Source organism: Mercenaria mercenaria, unplaced genomic scaffold (genome assembly GCF_021730395.1).
Source record: "Mercenaria mercenaria strain notata unplaced genomic scaffold, MADL_Memer_1 contig_4535, whole genome shotgun sequence".
Lineage (NCBI taxonomy): Eukaryota > Metazoa > Mollusca > Bivalvia > Venerida > Veneridae > Mercenaria > Mercenaria mercenaria.
In genome coordinates, this window is record NW_026462771.1 from 17,164 (window position 1) to 37,595 (window position 20,432).

A 20,432-nucleotide genomic window follows, 5' to 3' on the forward strand; every position below is an offset into this window, starting at 1 on the left:
CAAGTACCTGCGCTAATTTTGATGACGTTTACCGCATCCGGTGGGTTTTTTGGTAATCTATAATAAGTTACTATTTACATAGCGCAGATCTGATTGGCTTGACTCGTCACGTGGATGTTTGTGTTAATGTTGTAATAAAGTGACAAGTCGCGGAAAATGCAAGTTGTTTTTTCATTTAGCAAGTTAAAAAAAATACCACTTGCGAAAAAATGCAAGTAGAAAATCTGGCTAAATTCGAACCCTGCTGTACAGTCTTTACACCTGGTTCTTCGATATCACAGCTCGTCAAAAATATCAATATTATTTGTAAGGTGTAAAAATCAACCTATTGTTGTCCGGCGATAATCAGGTTTGTTTCGTTTGTTAATTAGTCTATACTCCAATTTTAATGTTAGCAACCTTGCATTTAATTTTAAATAATTAGTCTAAAACAGCGCTGTTTTCCACTATCACAATTAATTTTGACGAAACAATTCTGCCACTTTTGGTTGAGTGACAATATGCGTATTTAACTAGCAAAGTTTTGCTATTGAAACACGTTCAAAATGACTACTCAACCAAGATTATTACCACTGCATTCAGACTTGTTTAGGGAAGGACCTGGTACCCAACCAGGCGGATACCTGTCAACTCTACTGAGCACACAGTTCATTGGGAAATACTGTGAAATCATTAATATTCGTGGGGGACTAATTTTCGTGGATTTCGTGGTTGAGTCAATCCACGAAATTTAATCCCAACGAAAAAGTAAAATTTCCATTCATTTTATATTCATAATTTGAAATCCACGAATTTATTTCCCCACGAAATTGCCGTTTTAACCAAAACCACGAAATTTGATGCCCACGAAATTAAATGATTTTACAGTATCCAGCAACACTTCACAAAGTTGAATGTATGCACTACTGAAATTACGATTTTTTGTTTCGTCAATAAAATTATGATTTATTTACGTTAAATAGTATTTCTTTCCCCTTTCAAACCCTCTAAAAGAAGCATGGTAAATAAAAACATGGTAAGTGATACACAGATTCAAAATGTAGTCCTAAGACGATGTCATTACGCCGAACTTCCGATACGTCAATGCAAGTTTTTGAATATCAAGGTAACGGTATTTGACTGTAATAGTTCTTTTAATAGTTAGCTTGGAAGTAGTTATTCAATAAACTATTACATCAGAAATACTGACATGTCAGGATGACACCACCCTTTACTTGTAGAATATGTAATACTAACGACATTGAGGACGAATTTCATTTTGTGAAGAAATGTAACGCCTATAGAGAAATTCGTACACGGTACATTAAGCCGTATTATTGTGTTAGGCCAAGTGTATTTAAGTTTACTCAGCTAATGCAATCCAATAAGAAATCAGTTATATTGAATCTTGCCAAATTTGTATATCATGCTTTTGCTTTACGGCAGAATATGATTGTTGTAAATACATAGACATGATTGAACATAATGTGACTATATTATAATATTTTGTAAGAACTTACAACGGGTCATACGGTATTTTCAAATCACCCCATGCATTCATAACCTATTACTTAGTAATCATATTAACTAGCGCTATAATTGCGCCAATTTCAGTATTTAAGTGCAGTGTACCAGTTATTCCCAGAGCCATTGCACTATTTTGTATTGAAAGCTATGTCTGTCGAACCGTTATTACTCGTTGTATGCTATTGAATCAGATGTATGTTTTCTACTGCGGTTGTGTAATGTATGTTCATACTGTTTGACATAAATTAGAATTTTGTACGCGCTGATTTCTTTATGCAAGACATTACCTCAGCATTTATATGGAACTAACTATTTGTGTCTTGTACTTCATTTCGTTTATTATTAGGCCTATACAGCAAACCTTGTATTTCGTTTCGGCAAGGTTTGCTGTCACAGAGGCCTACAGTAAAGTTAGTAGTCTATGTTTGTACCTTAAGCCTTGCTAACGTACGGTAAGGCTTATGATGTGGCCAGTGTGTTGTTATACGCTTTAATGCATATCATAGCGATTGTAATCGTTATGGGTTCAGTTCTGTATGCATAATGTTATGTATAAAGAAATGAGCAGCTTAATTGTTTGTATCTATGGTAGATTATTTGTCTGTAGAATTATACCTACATATCACAAGTTATATCTATATGCTCCATGTAGTATTGCAAGTTCAAATTATCATATGTTTAGTTTACTCTATTGACACTATAGTATATACTTTGTATTTCAATGCAGATTTACTACATCCTTTTGCCCGTATCTGCAGGCTACGATTATTTATCATCTTAAAGATATTATACGTGCGTGTTAAATACTGTAATGTAACTCTTAATTGTATTTCATTAAAATCAGTTCGTGCCGTTTCAAATCATAGGAGATTATATGATTAATGACAACGCTTTATAGTACAGTAATGCCAGTTTAGAGCCAGAGCAAATGTAAGATTACAATGCAGTTCTTTAGTTCATCCTCTCTATTTAAGATATTAACGAACATACTTAGTTTCTCTATGCAATAATCAATAACATTTATATGTATTTTTATGTTTTTGTGTACGAGTGTAACTATGTGTACGCTTGTGTATATATATATATATATGTGTGTGTGTGCGCGCGCGCGCGTGCGTGCGTACGTGTGCGTGTTATTTGAAGCTGTCACGTTGTATTTGTTAATACATCTGTTTGTAACAAGATACTTTATGTATACGTTACAAGAAATAAACTTTGAATCTTGAATCTTGAATCCTTTACTTTAGAAGGGAAAATAAAAACAAAAATTATGCTGAATAAATTTCAAACCAACCAAATTTTTACTTTTCTTTCTTAATATTAATTATTGACAAAATAATAATCTAAACACATGATCTAAGAGTGACAGTATGAAACAAGGCAAAATCACTGTTAATGATAGCTAAAGCCCTCTACAGACGGTAGGTTTTTGTTGTACAACACTAATTATCTCAAAGATGTACAATTTTGAAATTGTACATTTTTCACATACAGACAGTATTCCATTCCAATATAAATCACAGAGATTTACCTAGTAAACATAGTGCATCAGGTACTGAAAAGAATGTAACCATTAATAATAAAAAATGATATTCACTTTTTTATGTCCCATGAATTTGATTACGCATGACACAAATAAGCCACACCATGAGAAAACCAACATAGTGGCTTTGCGACCAGCATGGATGCAGACCAGCCTGTGCATCCGCGCAGTCTTGTCAGGTTCAATGATGTTTGATTTCAAAGTCTATTGCAATTAGAGAAACCGTTAGCGAACAGCATGGAGCAGACTGCGCGGAAGCTGGTTGGAAACACACTATATTGGTTTTCACATGGCGCAGCTCAAATCATTTAACTTTTCAGTGTCATCTTTTTCCATTATGCATTAGAAGCCATTTTATATTTAAATTTGTGTTTATTTTTGGGGCAGTTGTTTCTGGAATTTCATTCACTTGCCTCTTATCAACTAATTATTTACCAATTTGTTGCTTGTCAACGTGGGTGGTATGTAAGGCAAAACTTACGAAATTGAACATGTCCTAATCTATAAGTCAAGACTTAAGATTTACGAAATTAAGGAATAGCATCATACACACGATAATATTTGGCTGTACATCTTGGAATTTAATTGGTGTTGTACAACAAAAACCTACCGTCTGTAGAGGGCATAACCAAGTCTTTAAAATGTGATGTTGTATGGAAACTGTGGCAAAACAGTACACACTAAAATAATTATTGCTCTAAAATAATTACATAAATTGCTGTCAAAATGAACAAGTTAACCAAACATTTATTCTTGTTAAAAAGAAGTGCTACATGCTGTTTGAATGAGTGTGAAAATAGTCTTAGTGATTCTGTGCTATTACATAGTTGTTGTGTAGCAGCAAGCCCTCACAAAAGTTACCTTAATTATAAAACATATTTTTAAATAAAGAATCCAAGATGGCTGCCACTTAAAACAAAGCAATTTAATCACTTAATTAATTACTTAATCAAATTTTGTTGTAAATTAATGAAAATAATTCCAGTAATTTCTAGTATCTCCAAGGTAAGAAAAATGCCAAAGTTCCTAAAATTATTATCAAATATTATTAATTAATTAAATCATACCTTTTTAGATGTTTTGGTCTGAAGGAAAGCATGACCACATTCTGCCAAAAATCTACTGAGATAACAATATCCTGCAGGTGTCACTGCAGTCTTGACAAAAATGTAACACTTAATCTGATTGGTCAGCATCTTTGCTCATCACACTGACCTATCAGATATTATCTAACAGATTGCATTAAACCTTGACCTTGGTGATAAAAATAATCTCTTTGTTTAAATTCTAAAAATAGAAAAACATGTCATAGCTGCATGATAAAACAAAAGCAGCTTAGAATAATGAAAAACAAAGTAACAAGAATATAATGAAACTAAAACTATCCACATTTAAGTATGTATGAATGAATGAATGTTAATTAAGACCCAATATAAGTCTTCTTTATGCCATACAATACAATATATCTGGCCAATTCCTAAAACATAGACTGGTCCAAGTGAAACCCTGATTTATAGATTAGCTATATACCTTAAAACATGTAGATGTGATACAATATATACTGTTGTGCAAAATAATTATTATGCTTATGTGATATTCATAATTTTAACATGTCCAAAACATTGTGGAATGATACTAATTTCACTTGGGTAATGATTACATTTTACCCGGACTTTACATGCACGTGTCCAGGTCGGGGGCCAGCGGGCCCAGGCCCCCCCAGCTGGCTGGCTAGTTACGATTTTTATTACTATGGGCCCCTCAATTAACAAATTTATACACCAGCGTAATTGGCTTGATTTGACAGCAATACACAGGCTAAAGAGCCATAAAACCTGTCTGGTAGTGGAAATTAGCCCCAGGCATGTTACAGGTAAAAGTTTATCTGTACATGCTTCTTTGATCACAAGCTTTATAAACCTGGTACTTGATTAGGTAGTGGAGAAACTATTGTTTTTTTACTCTTTGGAAGTGTTATAAAATGATCATAACATTGTTGGTTAAGTAAATCTTAAAATGAATCTGAAAATTGAAACATTATGATGGTTGTATTTTGTTTTTACATTAAGGCACATTCCCCAAATTTATTAGATTGATAGATATTTATCCTTACTTTTCATTTTACAAACAATTATGAATTTGAAACTACTGTATCAATTTTACTCCTCTGGGTCCAATAACCTTACTTAAAAACTCTCATAGTTTTAAAAGTAGTTTCTCAGTAAATCTATATAAATCATCTTAAAACTTCAACGATTTTTTTCCATTATATTTGCTTAGAACACAAGAAATGTAGAAAAAGTTCAAAAAATATTTTTGTGTTTTTCTTAGTAAATCATTTTTCTACAATTCATGTCATTTTTTATATCAATTTTGAGCAGTTTTGATAACTTTCTTTTTAGTGAAATTACACACATTATTTCATTTTAATTAGAAAAAAGTTTTTTTATATCATGATTGAAAGAAAAGGGTAGAATGAATGAAATTTTATTCATTTGATTTAAATGTAGTATAATTATTGCTGACAATCATATAGTTGGTTTTATTATGATAAATAAAGTTGATTTTCAAACCACTAGCTTCTTTATTACTGGTAGCTGGTTATACATTGGATTGGTAGATATCAGAGCCAATACACTGAGACCTGGGTATCACACAGAAAAATGAAGTCCATACACTGTGACTGTACAATCATACATACCGTAATAATTCTATTTATAGCCCATGCTCTAATAAACGCCCAGTCCCGACTTTTTGTACAAAAAACGGCCTTTTTTTCGAAAAAAATCAAAAATAGGATGTTATCTAATAAGCGCCCATCCCATGAATCTTAGAAAATAATCCTACCTTTTACTGGTTAAACAGCGAGTTTTCTTATTTCCCTTCTGATGTAAGATCGTATATCACTTTTCTTGTCTATAATTCCATATATTTTATATGAACACGGTATTTCAATGCCCACTCCTTGCACGAACAATAGCACTATCACTGTATTCGTTTTCGAGTTCAAATATGCATGTCAGTATAGTTCCGAAAGGATGATTATTTTTATGAACATAACCTTTCATGGCTGCTTTAACTGAAACTAACACACATGCCGACATATCATATATACATTGTAATGTGTATTGACCCAGGTAAACATGTGCTAATGCAAAGGCGCGCGCTTTTCGTAATTACGTCACGTCACTAGTCTGACATTTCGAGACAGGGGTCCCTCAAGGGAAATTTAATCATTATTAGATTCAAGGCGCTTTGATTTAAAACAATAGGGTGTTGTTTAAATTTGCTTGAAAATGACAGAATCACGAACAAAAATACTTGATACTATATTCATGACAGAATAAATTAAATTTAAATCATGTATTTTCTGAGTTTAGCTTGGCCGGTTATAGTACCGATCTAGTACGGCCGTTACCTATTTTTGTACGACTATCACATCATTACTTTCTTATAGTCACCGGTATGTTCAAAAATAAATATTACATCAAGATTTTGAATGTTTGCTGGTGATTTGTCTCTAATATTCGCCCATCCCTAACTTTTGAGCCGACCGTGTTTCTAATAAACGCCCGGGCTATAAATAGAATTATTACGGTACATTGAAAAGGCTTGATGAAATGATTAAAAAATAGACTTTTCATTAAATATATGATACATTCATGCATCCTTAAAAGTGTTTCAGATAGCAGGTAAATGCATCTTTTCATGTGCCATATTAAAAATTTTTCGACACCCTCCAGAACCCACCACAGGTTGGCCCCCCCCCCCCCAGCAAAAAAAATCCTGGACACGGGCCTGCTTTGGGGGGGGGGGGGGGGGGGGGGGGAGACATAATAATTGTAAGTGAACAAAAGAAGGATCTCCCAAATAAAAACAAGAGCACTGCAATGCAATGCAAATGCAGAGCAATATACACACAAAAAAAGTCATATGACCTTTGACCCCTTAGCGTGATCTTGACCTTAAAGTGACCCATCCGAAACATGCGCTCTGCACATCCTTTTGATGAGGTGAACATTTGTGTCAGGTTCCTTTGAAATCCTTCAAGGGGTTCAAGAGTTACAGAGCTGAAGGGAAATTGCTAACCAACAGACAGACGGACACCCAGGCGATAACATAATACATCCCTTAGGGCGTATAAAAAGGAATCGAGATCTTATGGTGATACAAGTTGTGTGCAAGTCTGGTTAAAATCAAATCATAAATGAAGCTGCTATTGTGCAGACAAGGTCAAAATAGCTAATTTTGGCCCTTTCAGGGGCCATAACTCTGGAACCTATTATGGGATATGGCCGGTTCAAGAAAGGAACCAAGATCTTATGGTGACACAAGTTTTGTGCAAGTGTGATTAAATTCAAATAATAAATGAAGCTGCTATTGTGCAGACAAGGTCAAAATAGCTAATTCTGGCCTTTCAGGGGCCATAACTCTGGAACCCATATAGCAATCTAGCCAGTTCAAAAAAGGAGCCAAGATCTTATGGTGATACAAGTTGTGTGCAAGTTTGGTAAAAATCAAGTCATAAATAAAGCTACTATTGTGCAAACAAGGTCAAAATAGCTAATTCTGGCCCTTTCAGGGGCCGTAACTTTGGAACCCAAAATTGGATCTGGCCAGTTCAAGAAAGGAACCAAGATCTTATGGGGATACAAGTTGTGTGTAAGTTTAGTAAAAATCCATTCATATATAAAGCTGCTATTGTGCAGACAAGGTCAAAATGGCTAATTTTGGCCCTTTCAGGGGCCATAACTCTGGAACCATAAAGGGATCTGGCCAGTTCAAGAAAGGAACCAAGATCTTATGTCCATACAAGTTGTGTGCAAGTTTGGTAAAAATCAAATCATAAATAAAGCTGCTATTGTGCAGACAAGGTCAAAATAGTTAATTTTGGCCCTTTCAGGGGCCATAACTCTGGAACCCATAAAGGGATCTGGCCAGTTCAAGGAAGGAACCAAGATCTTATGTCGGTACAAGTTTTGTGCAAGTTTGGTAAAAATCAAATCATAAATAAAGCTGCTATTGTGCAGACAAGGTCAAAATAGCTAATTTTGGCCCTTTCAGGGGCCATAACTCTGGAACCCATAACGGGATCTTGTCAGTTCAAGAAAGGAACCAAGATCTTATGGTGATACAAGTTGTGTGCAAGTTTGGTAAAAATCAAATCATAAATAAAGCTGCTTTTGTGCAGACAAGGTCAAAATAGCTAATTTTGGCCCTTTCAGTGGCCATAACTCTGGAACCCATAACGGGATCTTTTCAGTTCAAGAAAGGAACCAAGATCTTATGGTGATACAAGTTGTGTGCAAGTTTGGTAAAAATCAAATCATAAATGAAGCTGCTATTGTGCAGACAAGGTCAAAATAGCTAATTTTGGCCCTTTCAAGGGCCATAACTCTGGAACTCATAAAGGGATCTGGCCAGTTCAAGAAAGCAACTGAGATCTTATGGTGATACAACTTGTGTGCAAGTTTGGTTAAAATAAAATCAAAAATGAAACCACTGTCCTGCAGACAAGAAATTGTGGACGGACGACGGACGAAGGGCGATCACAAAAGCTCACCCTGTCACTACGTGACAGGTGAGCTAAAAAACAAGAGCTGTCTCTATTGGTGACAAATGCCCCGAAGAGGCCCAAGAATGCTACAGCTGTATGCGTAAAAAAATCATAAATCATTTCATGACCTTGACCTTGACCAAAGAGGCTGTGGTTACAAGCGTGACACACATTCTCAATATGGATAACATCTGTTTCAAATTATTTTCAAATCCCCTGATAAATGGCTGATATGAGTTATGAACCAGACAAGAAAAGCCTTAGACTTCTCAGTGTGACCTTGACCTTGGAGCTAGGGGTCTGGGTCTTGCGCAACACATGTTGTCTCATTATGGTGAACATTTATTCCAAGTTATTTCAAAATCCCTTGATGGATGAAAGAATTAACCGGACACACAGACTCACACACGCATGGGCGGACGGATGGACAGTGCGATTTAATATGCCCACCTTTGTGGGCATCAAAAAATAATGAAATATTTTTAGCCCGTGACCAGAAACAAGAATCTTTTTTAGGCCTAATTTGCAGGACAAGTCAGAATGCCTTTTAGGTTGCTTATGTACATACTGTAAAACACCTTTTATTCGCGAGAATTTAATTTTCGCTAATATTCGCGAGGTTAAGTACTCGCGAATTCGAAGTGACCGCGAAAAAAAGCTTTACCTGTTCATGTTTATCCGAAATTCGCTGATGTCCGAAATAGTGTCTGAACGATAAATGTTCGCACTTACGAAATTCAGTTATTGTGATTTTGCGTGATTCCACCATAGTTCAACAAGTACGGTTAAATGACTATATTATATACAAAATATACATGTATACAGCAAAGTATAATCTTTATTATTTAATAGTAAACATTTATCCAATTCATGACGTATCGATCAGCACAAAGGAAGAAACTAACGGTGTTACTGTACATGACCGCTCAAACAAAGTCTTCCATTACAATACTATAGTACATGTACTAAGTACTAGTAATTCTAAATTAAGCTGTGACGTGAATTCCAGCCTGAATCCAGCCACTTTGTACCATATCAGTGTCGTTCTCAATTTTCTGCATGGTTTTAACAAGCCATTTAGCGTGCAGTGGTTTCACAGTGGACAAGTGCAAATCAAAATTTACAGAGTCAATGTTACTATCCTTTAATTGGACGGCGATTTCCTTAGCATAAAACTCCTCAAAACAAGCTTTCATGTACAACTTGAAATTGGCATACATACACGCAGTTATTTTTCACGCCTAACGAAACTGAAAGAAACTGTGAAAAGTTTGCAATGATTGGGTGCATAATAAATGTTCAAAGATCAAGCGTTCATTGTAAATATGGAGTCCCAGTCGAGCCATGATATTTTTTAGTTTAAACTTATTTATTTTACCTGTTTTGAACCTTTTTCTTCCATCGTCCATGAGCTCACCAGCACGTAATTACATTGTGATTATAGCCGGTTTCAAACCCAATCTGATACTTCTAACATTTGTAAATGTTACGGATATTAAAGCTACGTAATAACAAAAGAAAGGAACAATTTATTGACGACTATACAACAGTGATATTAAAGGCATTAATCTGCTATCAATAAAAAGCGTAACACGCACTAGCGGACCGGAGAATAAACTTTTAACAGTGACGTCATACAGGTACCATAATTGCAGAAAGTAACCGAATGCAGTCGTACTTCCTGTTTTCTTCCGAATTCACATTCGCAAATTTAAAATTACAATTTTAACATCGCGAATTTAAGATTTCGCGAAATAATAAAATGCCAAAAATCGGGACAAATTCGCGAAATAAAGATCTCGCGAATTTCAAGTGTTTTACAGTACATAAATCATCTATAAGCAATATTTATGAGAAATCTCAACATGAATGTTAACTATTTATCTTTAATTAGGCCATACGGCTACACTCCAGCTTTGATGGTGGAGGAAGACTTCAGTTGCCTCTCTTGCATTATTGGCATCTGGGTAGAACAACCAACATCCCTTAAGCCAGCTGGATGGTTTCCTCACATGAAGTATTCAACACCCCCGAGTGAGGCTCAAACCCACAACAATGAAAGGCAAGTGATTTGAAGTCAGCGACCGTAACCACTCAGCCACGGAGGCCCTTTGTATTTAATCTGTTTATACTAGGGATAGCAACGAATATTCGTTTATTACACAAATATTCAAATACTGTTTCATTATTTGAATTTTTGGAAAAAATATAACATCATGAAAAACTAGAGATGCTTTTGAGAAAAGCACATGTCTCCCACAACTGCCTAATCATCTAAATAGTAAGTTTGTCTTTATATACTGTTTACTAGATCCACATGTGCATGCGCTTTCTTGACACAAAAAAAGGGCCCCTATACTACTTTTAAAAGCAGTAAACTCGCCAGTTTGGGGTCAAAAATGCGCAAGTAATCTGAGTGTTGTTTTCGTAATTCAAAGGCCATAATTCTGAAGTGTCTTGGCCGATTTGGCTAGTTATCAAACTTGGCCGAGCACTTATTGGCAGACATACTTTGTTGAAGTTTGGTGAAGATCGGATGAGAAATGTCAACTTAAGAGTGCGGACAAGCTTTTTGACAGACATGCACAGACTGGAGTAAATCAATATGTCTCCCACACCACTGTTTTTGCCAAAACCCCCCTTTCCAGGGGTCAAATTTAACAATATTTTCTACTAGCTAGAATCAGCTAGTGCCTTTTTTGTTCACTAGCTAAAAACAAAAGATACTAGCTAAAATTAAACACGGGTATTTTATAGAAATGGCAGCTGACACAATTCAAAGTATTTCTTAAATACTACTGTTGGAATTCCAAAATAGCGATCTATTTTTAGTTACAAAATTTAGGGAGCTGACCATCCGTATCATTTCAATATTCTTTTCTAGGAAATTTATTTGGGTTACTGAATTATTTTTAAATCATAATGCAAACAAATCCTTCGACGTTCAATAAATATTAGACGTTTTGATACGCTAGTTGTAAACAGTCTATAATAACCTTAGATGAACTGTCAAGTGCTGTTGTTTGATTGCTGAGAACCATTTCAAAGTAGACATTAATTTCTCTCTGCCATTTTTTTACTGTTTTGACACTGGTGGTTACTGGCTTTATCTCCGAATCATCATGTGTTTTGGCACACTGGCCTCGTCGGTTTTGTCAGCTGCCAATATCGTCCGTTTCAAAAAGTTGGTAATTTTCACCGACATTTCTTTTTTTCACATTTTGAGATTCCAATAGGCTAATTATAGTTACTAAATTTTAAGAACCAATCAGAGTACTCGATACCTGAAAAACGTCATTTACCACTCAACGTATCTGTCCGCGTATTCCGAAATGATTTACACCGGAAGCAGTTATGTCATACACCTATTTGAACTTTTTTTATGACTGTGATTGGATCAGATTCAAATGGAACTATATTTGGAACTTTAATTATTGTACAGTCATATTTTTCTTTAGGAATATTACATTTGCCTGATATTTCATTGACTCGCTAAAAAAAGCGAGTGCTTTTTCAGGCCACTAGCTATTCTAAATTTCCACTGGCTTTTAGCAAGTATGCATGTCTAAATTTGAACCCTGCTTTTGTTATAAATTCTCGCGGAAATGGCTTCTGTCTTTGTCAGACGTGTCATTTTGTATATTAGCGTATCGAGATTGTTCACGCAATCATCCACTGAGAAGTCGGTTACGTGTCATATGTGTGGAGAGACCTCACTTACGTGAAGGCTACATCCCTGTAAGTAATAAATCCTATATAAATCGTATGTACATGAAGGCAAAAAACCCAAATGATGAACAAGCGAGAGAACGATTTGTCAGTTTTAATCTGTCAATGTCTGAATTATTTCCAGTGTAAATGAAAGTAGATTTAATGCATGTCGCTGATTGGAGTATGATAAACATGTAGGATTTTGAGTTGATTTGTTGATCAGTAAATGGCCGAATATTCGAATATACATTCGAAAGGTTGACCGAATATTCTTATACCAAAAATGCTATTCGTTGCCATCCTTAGTTTATACACTTAATTAATATATATGTACCGTAAAAAAACTTCTTACGCTCACATGAATTTTTTTGCAATATCCTTCATATTACAAAATCTTGACCAAAAAAATTGTGAGTTATTTTACCTGACAATCAAGGAAGATAACCCTCTGTGATGTAACAAAGATGTCTATACCATTAGTCATGTGACCGCACTCTTCTCTAATAGCTCTAGACTGTGGAGGGAACACATAATTCCTGCAAAAAAACAAGAATATTCAGTGAACTTGTAGCTCCACCAAATTGGATATACAACATGAGGGTTATAATGACCCTATTTTGCACACCTGCTAAAACAATAGCATATTTTTTCCCTGTTAAAGGCCATAACTCTGGAACCAATGATGGGATCCGGCCAGTTTTCGAAAGGAACCAAGATATTATGCCCATACAAGTTGTGTGCAAGTTTGGTAAAGTTGATTGCAAAATGTGGTCTCTATCATGTTCACAAGCCAAAAATAGCAAGTTTTGGCCCTGTAAGGGGCCATAAATCTGGAACCCGTAACGGGATCTGGCCAGTTATCAAAAGGAATTAAAATATTATGACAATACAAGTTTTGTGCAAGTTTGATAAGCAATTGTGGACCAACGATGTACAACTGCCAAAGGGCGATCACAAAAGCTAAAGTATATTTTTAAACTAGATGCCAGTTTCGTCCAAAGTTATCATTTTTTACAAATCAGAATAATATGAACAACCTTTAGTAAAGGGTCAAGTAAAATGATTTTGAAATCAGGCAGGCACGTTCTAACAAACAAGAGGGCCATGATGGCCCTATATCGCTCACCTGAGTTTAATTGCTTTCTTGAAAAAAATTCTTTGCTAAAGCTAAACAAGTAACCCCCTGGGGTGGGGTCAATTTGACCCCGGAGGTCATGATTTGAACAAATTTTGTAGAAGTCTACTAGGCAATGCTACATGTCAAATATCTAAGATCTAAGCCTTCTGGTTTCTTTTAAGAAATTTTTTGAAGATTTTCCTATGTAAAATCAAGTGACCCCTGGGGTGAGGTCAATTTTAACCCCGGGGTTCATGATTTGAACAAATTTTGTAGAGGTCCACTAGGCAATGCTACATATGAAATATCTAAGCTCTAGGCCTTCTGGTTTATTTTGAAAATGTTTTTTTATGTACAATCAAGTAACCCCATGGGGCGGGGTCAATTTGACCCCGGGGGTCATGATTTGAACAAATTTTGTAGAAGTCTACTAGGCAATGCTATATATCAAATATCTAAGATCTAGGCCTTCTGGTTTATTTTTAGAAAATTTTTGAAGACTTTCCTATGTAAAATCAAGTGACCCCTGGGGTGGGGTCAATTTTGACCCCGGGGATTATGATTTGAAAATTTTTTGTAGAGGTCCTCTAGGCAATGCTACATGTCAAATATCTATGCTCTAGGACTTCTGGTTTATTTTTAGAAATTTTTTGAAGATTTTCCTATGTAAAATCAAGTGACCCCATGGGGCGGGGTCAATTTTGACCTTGGGGTTCATGATTTGAACAAATTTTGTAGAGGTCCACTAGGCAATGCTACATGTCAAATATCTAAGCTCTAGGCCTTCTGGTTTATTTTTAGAAAATTTTTGAAGATTTTTCTATATGTAAAATCAAGTGACCCCTGGGGCGAGGTCAATTTTGACCCTGGGGTCATGATTTGAACAATTTTAGTAGAGGTCCTCTAGGCAATGCTACATGTCAAATATCTAAGCTCTAGGGCTTCTGGATTTTGAGAAGAAGATTTTTTTAAGATTTTCCTATGTAAAATCAAGTGACCTCAGGTGAGCTAAAAAACGCTTCCACTATATTCTATATTCAGAAAAGGAAAAATGTGACCATGCCCTCTGGCAGACACATTTTTTGACAAGTCAAATTGACTTGTAAGTCTTTGTACAGGGACAACTAAAACATTTATGTGAAATAACTCTAAAATTGGGTCAACAGTTTCTGACAAAATGATTTTTAAAGTTTCCACTGTATTCATACAGGAAAACTGGCAGCCATGCTTTCTGATAAATGGAAGTATTCTCAACAACCTGGGTTAAGAGTCACTCAAAATATTCCTGTGAACTTATTTCAGTGTATGGCCAGCAGTTTCTTATTAGATTTTTAAAATTCCCACTAAATTCATAAAGAAAAAATTTACCCAGCTCTAGCTGCCACATTTTTTCAACAAAGGATCATTTTTGTGAGATTATTTCAAATTTGAGCCATCAGTTTTTGACAAGAAGATTTTTTGAAGTTTCCACCATGTACATATAATGAAGTGACTATGTCCTCTGGCATTCAGGGGTGTTTTTTTTGACACCTCAGAATAAGTTTTACTATCTCGGAAGACAGTAATCCAAGGAACATTTGTACAAAATTACTTTAAAATTAGACCTGCTGTTTAATCTATGCTCTTTACAGATATTACAATTTTTGGCTCCGGCAGACTCTCTGCAACCATTTAGACAACTTTGAAAGGTTCATCTAAGGAGTATGCAGGCTGGAAAGCCTGCAGATTTGTATGTACCTTGTTACCTTATTATACACTAAGATGAAGAACAGTGTTTACCTGTGAGCATCTATTTCTGTATTGCCAGCTAGAAGTGACAGAATGGTTGACTTGCCTGTACCTTGTAACCCTATCACACCCACTACCAAGAAATCTGTTTGCTCCAATAATGACTGAAAATAATGCATTCAAATAAGCTTGTGTTTAATGTCCAACATTCTTAAACTATAGCATATGTATAAACAAGAGGACCATGATGGTCCTGAATCGCTCACCTCTTCCCACATGACCCAGTTTTGAGTATGACATCGTTTTTTCTATTATTTGACATAGTGACCTAGTTTTTGAGCTCATGTGACCCAGTTTTGAACTTGACCTAGATATTATCAAGATAAAAATTCTGACCAATTTTCATGAAGATCCACTGAAAAATATGGTCTCTAGGTTTTTCTATTATTTCACCTATTGACCTAGTTTTCGAAGGTACGTGACCCTGTTTTGAACTTTACCTAGATATCATCAAGGTGAACATTCTCACTAATTTTCATGAAGATCTCATGAAAAATATGGCCTCTAGAGAGGTCACAAGGTTTTTCTATTTTTATACCTACTGGCCTAGTTTTTGACCGCACATGACCCAGTTTCGAAACTGATCTAGATATCATCAAGGTGAACATTCAGATCAATTTTCATGAAGATCCATTGAAAAATATGGCCTCTAGAGAGGTCAAAAGATTTTAATAATTTTAGACCTACTGACCTGGTTTTTGACTGCAGTTGATTCAGTTTCAAACTTGACTTGCTAGATATCATCAAGATGAACATTCAGACCAACTTTCATACAGATCCCATGAAAAGTATGGCCTCTAGAGAGGTCACAAGGTTTTTTATTATTTGACCTACTGACCTAGTTTTTTATAGCACGTGACCCAGTTTCAAACTTGAACTAGATAACATCAAGGTGAACATTCTGACCAATTTTTATGGAGATCCATTCATAAGTATGGCCTCTAGAGAGGTCACAAGGTTTTTCTATTTTTAGACCTACTGACCTAGTTTTTGACCGCACATGACCCTGTTTGAACTTGACCTAGATATTATTAAGATGAACATTCAGACCAATTTTCATACAGATCCAATGAAAAATATGGCCTTTACAGAGGTCACAAGGTTTTTCTATTATCTGACCTACTGACCTAGTTTTTGATGGCACGTGACCCACTTTCGAACTTGATCTAGATATCATCAAGATGAACATTCAGATTAATTTTCATACAGATCCCATGAAAAATATGGCCTAGTTTTTGACGGCACGTGACCAAGTTTCGAACTTGACCTAGATATCATCAAGGTGAACGTTCTGACCAATTTTCATGAAGATCTTTTGAAATATATGGCCTCTAGAGAGGTCACAAGGTTTTTCTATTTTTAGACCTACTGACCTAGTTTTTGAAGGCACGTGACCCACTTTCGAACCTGACCTAGATATCATCAAGATGAACATTCTGACCAACTTTCATAAAGATCCCATGAAAAATGTGACCTCTAGAGTGGTCACAAGGTTTTTCTATTTTTAGACCTACTGACCTAGTTTTTGACCGCACGTGACCCAGTTTCGAACTTGGCCTAGATATCATCAAGATGAACATTCTGACCAACTTTCATGAAGATCCCATGAAAAATGTGACCTCTAGAGTGGTCACAAGGTTTTTCTATTTTTAGACCTACTGACCTAGTTTTTGACCGCACGTGACCCAGTTTTGAACTTGACCTAGATATCATCAAGATGAACATTCTGACCAATTTTCATAAAGATCCCATGAAAAATGTGACCTCTAGAGTGGTCACAAGCAAAAAGTTTACGGACGGACGCACGCACGCACGACGGACACTGCGCGATCACAAAAGCTCACCTTGTCACTTTGTGACAGGTGAGCTAAAAAAAACAGATATGGTAAAAAAATAAATGTTAAGTTCTGCTCTTGTTTTTACTTAGTTCATAATTAGAATTTTAAAGATGTAGCACATGACAGCTCTTTAATAATTTCTGTGACAAAAGGAAATAATTTTTCATACATTTATCATCCAAATGTATTGCCACACAAGGCATTCAAATTGAAGAGTGATTGTTTATTGCAAAATAAATTGTAAAGATATGATATTCACTTACTTCACAGGCAGTTTCACACCACTGGTGGTGTTCATCTATCAACTTTGTGCAGTGGGACATTTCTGTAGGGCCAGATAATCTGCTTGTTCCTAAAACATGAACAACATTAATGAGAGGTCACATCGGATGTCACATCAGGGTCACAATGGCAATTTTCTGACTGGATATTCAAGCTTCAAGCTTACCTCTTAACAATACAAACAATGAAATAAACATCTAACAAAAGGGAAGTATATTTCTAATAGTTTGCCAAGTTTTAATCTGACTTTTAACCTGACCTGCCTGCAAAATTTTGGTCACTTTTGCAAGAAATCTGTCTGTCCTTCAGATCGTATAAATAAATAAACAACGTACTGAAAGATTAACTTTCGTATCCTTATTTAAACATAAATCTGAAAAGCTAAACCACCAAAATAAGAAGCTACGATCTTGTACTTAAAATCTGTCAGTTCTTCAGACTGCAAGACTAGATAAAGAACCTACTGAAAGATCAACTTTAAGATTCTTATTTGAACACAAAATTGGAAGGCTAAACCACCAAAGTAAGATGCTATGATCTTGTACTTGGTATTTATTTACCTTCAATAGTTCTCTGTAAGAATGTCTGCTGCAGTGGAGTTTCTCCCTGTACAGTACTTACAGGTATACTAGGTAATGACAAAGAGGATGACAGGGTTCTACGTGAATCTTCGCCTCGTGGTTTCAGTACCGTCACTGGCTTTTCTGACTGGCGATTTGATGGTGTGGGAGAAGTTGATGTTGAACCACGGCCTGACGAGGATACCTAAATAAAGCAAAACTAAAATTGGTCAACAGAAACTTACTTGAAGTACAAATAATTTGTTAAGTAAAAAGCTTTTGATATAATCATATAGGGGTGTCACGATAAACTGGCATATTGCAATATGTTGCCAAAACTGTTTTGCACCACGATACGCAACCAACATACCGGTTTTCTACGTTATTTCCTCGCATTTTTTCTTTATCAAATGTGTTTCGCGAACTGCAATTTTTTCATGGTTTATTCGGAATATTAGTTCCATAAATTTAATGGATTAACTAGAAAATGCTTTTGTAAAAAAGCGCATGTCTCCCGCAATGCAAAGTCCTATAGGCAAGAAGTCAATAGGGGTCAGGAGCGAAAGTCAAAGAGACACTGATGGTTGGCTGCAATAGGGATCATCTACTTGGCATGTCCAGTCATCCCGCTAAATTTCAACACTCTTGGCCTAGTGGTTCTCAAGTCACTTTTCAGGCTCCTTTGACCTTGACCTTTGATCAAGTGACCTCAAAATAGATAGGGGTCATCTACTCTGCATGTTCAATCATCCTATGAAGTTTCAACATTCTGGGTCAAGTGGTTCTCAAGTTATTGATCGGAACTGGTTATCAATGTTCAGGCCTCTGTGACCTTGACCTTTAACGGAGTGACCCCAAAAACAATAGGGGTCATTTACTCTGCATGAACAATCATCCTATGAAATTTCAACATTCTGGGTCGAGAGGTTCTCAAGTTATTGATTGGAAATGGTTTTCCATGTTCAGGCCCCTGTGGCCTTGACCTTTAACAGAGTGACCCTAAAATCGTTAGGGGTCATCTACTCTGCATGACCAATCATCCTATGAAGTTTCATCATTCTGGGTCAAGTGGTTCTCAAGTTACTGACCGGAAATGGTTTTCAATGTTCAGGCCCCTGTGACCTTGATCTTTCACAGAGTGACCCCAAAATCAATAGGGGTCATCTACTCTGCATTACCAATTATCCTATTAAGTTTCAACATTCTGGGTCAAGTGGTTCTCAAGTTACTGACCGGAATGGTTTTCAATGTTCAGGCCCCTGTGACCTTGACCTTAAATGGAGTGACCCCAAAATCGATAGGGGTCATCTACTTTGCATGTACAATCATCCTATGAAGTTTCAACATTCTGGGCCAAGTGGTTCTCTAGTTATTGATCGGAAATGGTTTTCCATGTTCAGGCCGCTGTGACCTTGACCTTTTATGGAGTGACCCCAAAATCAATAGGGGTCATCTACTCTTCATGACCAATCATCCTATGAAGTTTCAACATTCTGGGTCAAGTGGTTCTCTAGTTATTGATCGGAAATGGTTTTCAATGTTCAGGCCCCTGTGACCTTGACCTTTGACGGAGTGACCCCAAAATCAATAGGGGTCATCTACTCTTCATGGCAATCATCCTATGAAGTTTCAACATTCTGGGTCAAGTGGTTCTCTAGTTATTGATCGGAAATGGTTTTCAATGTTCAGGCCCTGTGACCTTGACCTTTGACGAGTGACCCCAAAAACACATAGGGGTCGTCTACTCCAGCAGCCCTACAACCCTATGAAGTTTGAAGGTTCTAGGTCAAATGGTTCTCCAGGTATTGCTCGGAAATGAAGTGTGACGTACGGACGGACGGACAGGGCAAAAACAATATGTCTCCTGGGGGAGACATAATTAAGTGTTCCAGGTCATGCAGGTGCTTACAGCATTTGATTACCGCATGAATCCATCTTTCTATGACAATGATTAAATATTAACAACATGGAAGCTTTAAAACTGTTGTGAACAACAACAGCTGTCCGTAAGACAGCCAAGCTCGACTATTCGAAATATTGTCACAGAAGCAGGAAATTATTACCCAAAATGTTAAATATCAAAAGAGTTTTAAGTTTGAAACGGGACATAATTTGACCAAAATGCATATCAGAGTTATGGGACTTGATGCTATCAACTAGTTTAATAACCCCAAAGAAACATGTTAAGTTTCAATTCCATATCTGTTAAGAGTTATGGAACTTGACCCAGTGAGGTTGGTAACTGACCTAGAAAAAGAATAAATAAGTTTCAAAGCTATATGCCTTTTGGTAATAGCTGTATGTACTTGCACGCAAAACTTTAACCAGGATTTTCTAAGTCCAAAAAGGGGCATAATTTGCCCAAAATACATGTCAGAGTTATGGGACTTGATTCTATCAACTAGTTTTATAACCCCGAAGACACATGTGAAGTTTCAATTTAGTATCTGCATTAGTTTTGGAGATAGTAACTTGCATGTAAAACTGTAACCAGGATTTTCTGAGTCCAAAAGGGGGCATTATTTGCTCA

The 20,432-nt window shown here is 36.1% G+C and overlaps 1 protein-coding gene across 1 annotated transcript in view; it reads right to left on the reverse strand.

Moving 5' to 3' along the window:
- LOC123533888 (nonsense-mediated mRNA decay factor SMG9-like) overlaps positions 1-20,432 on the reverse strand; it is a gene marked incomplete at its 3' end in the record, with an annotated part of 45,711 nt that overhangs the window by 16,652 nt on the left and 8,627 nt on the right. Inside the window, 4 exon segments of the mRNA XM_053535148.1 lie at positions 12,742-12,853; positions 15,214-15,326; positions 17,324-17,412; positions 17,903-18,107. Of these exon segments, the coding sequence (XP_053391123.1) occupies positions 12,742-12,853; positions 15,214-15,326; positions 17,324-17,412; positions 17,903-18,107 (519 nt within the window).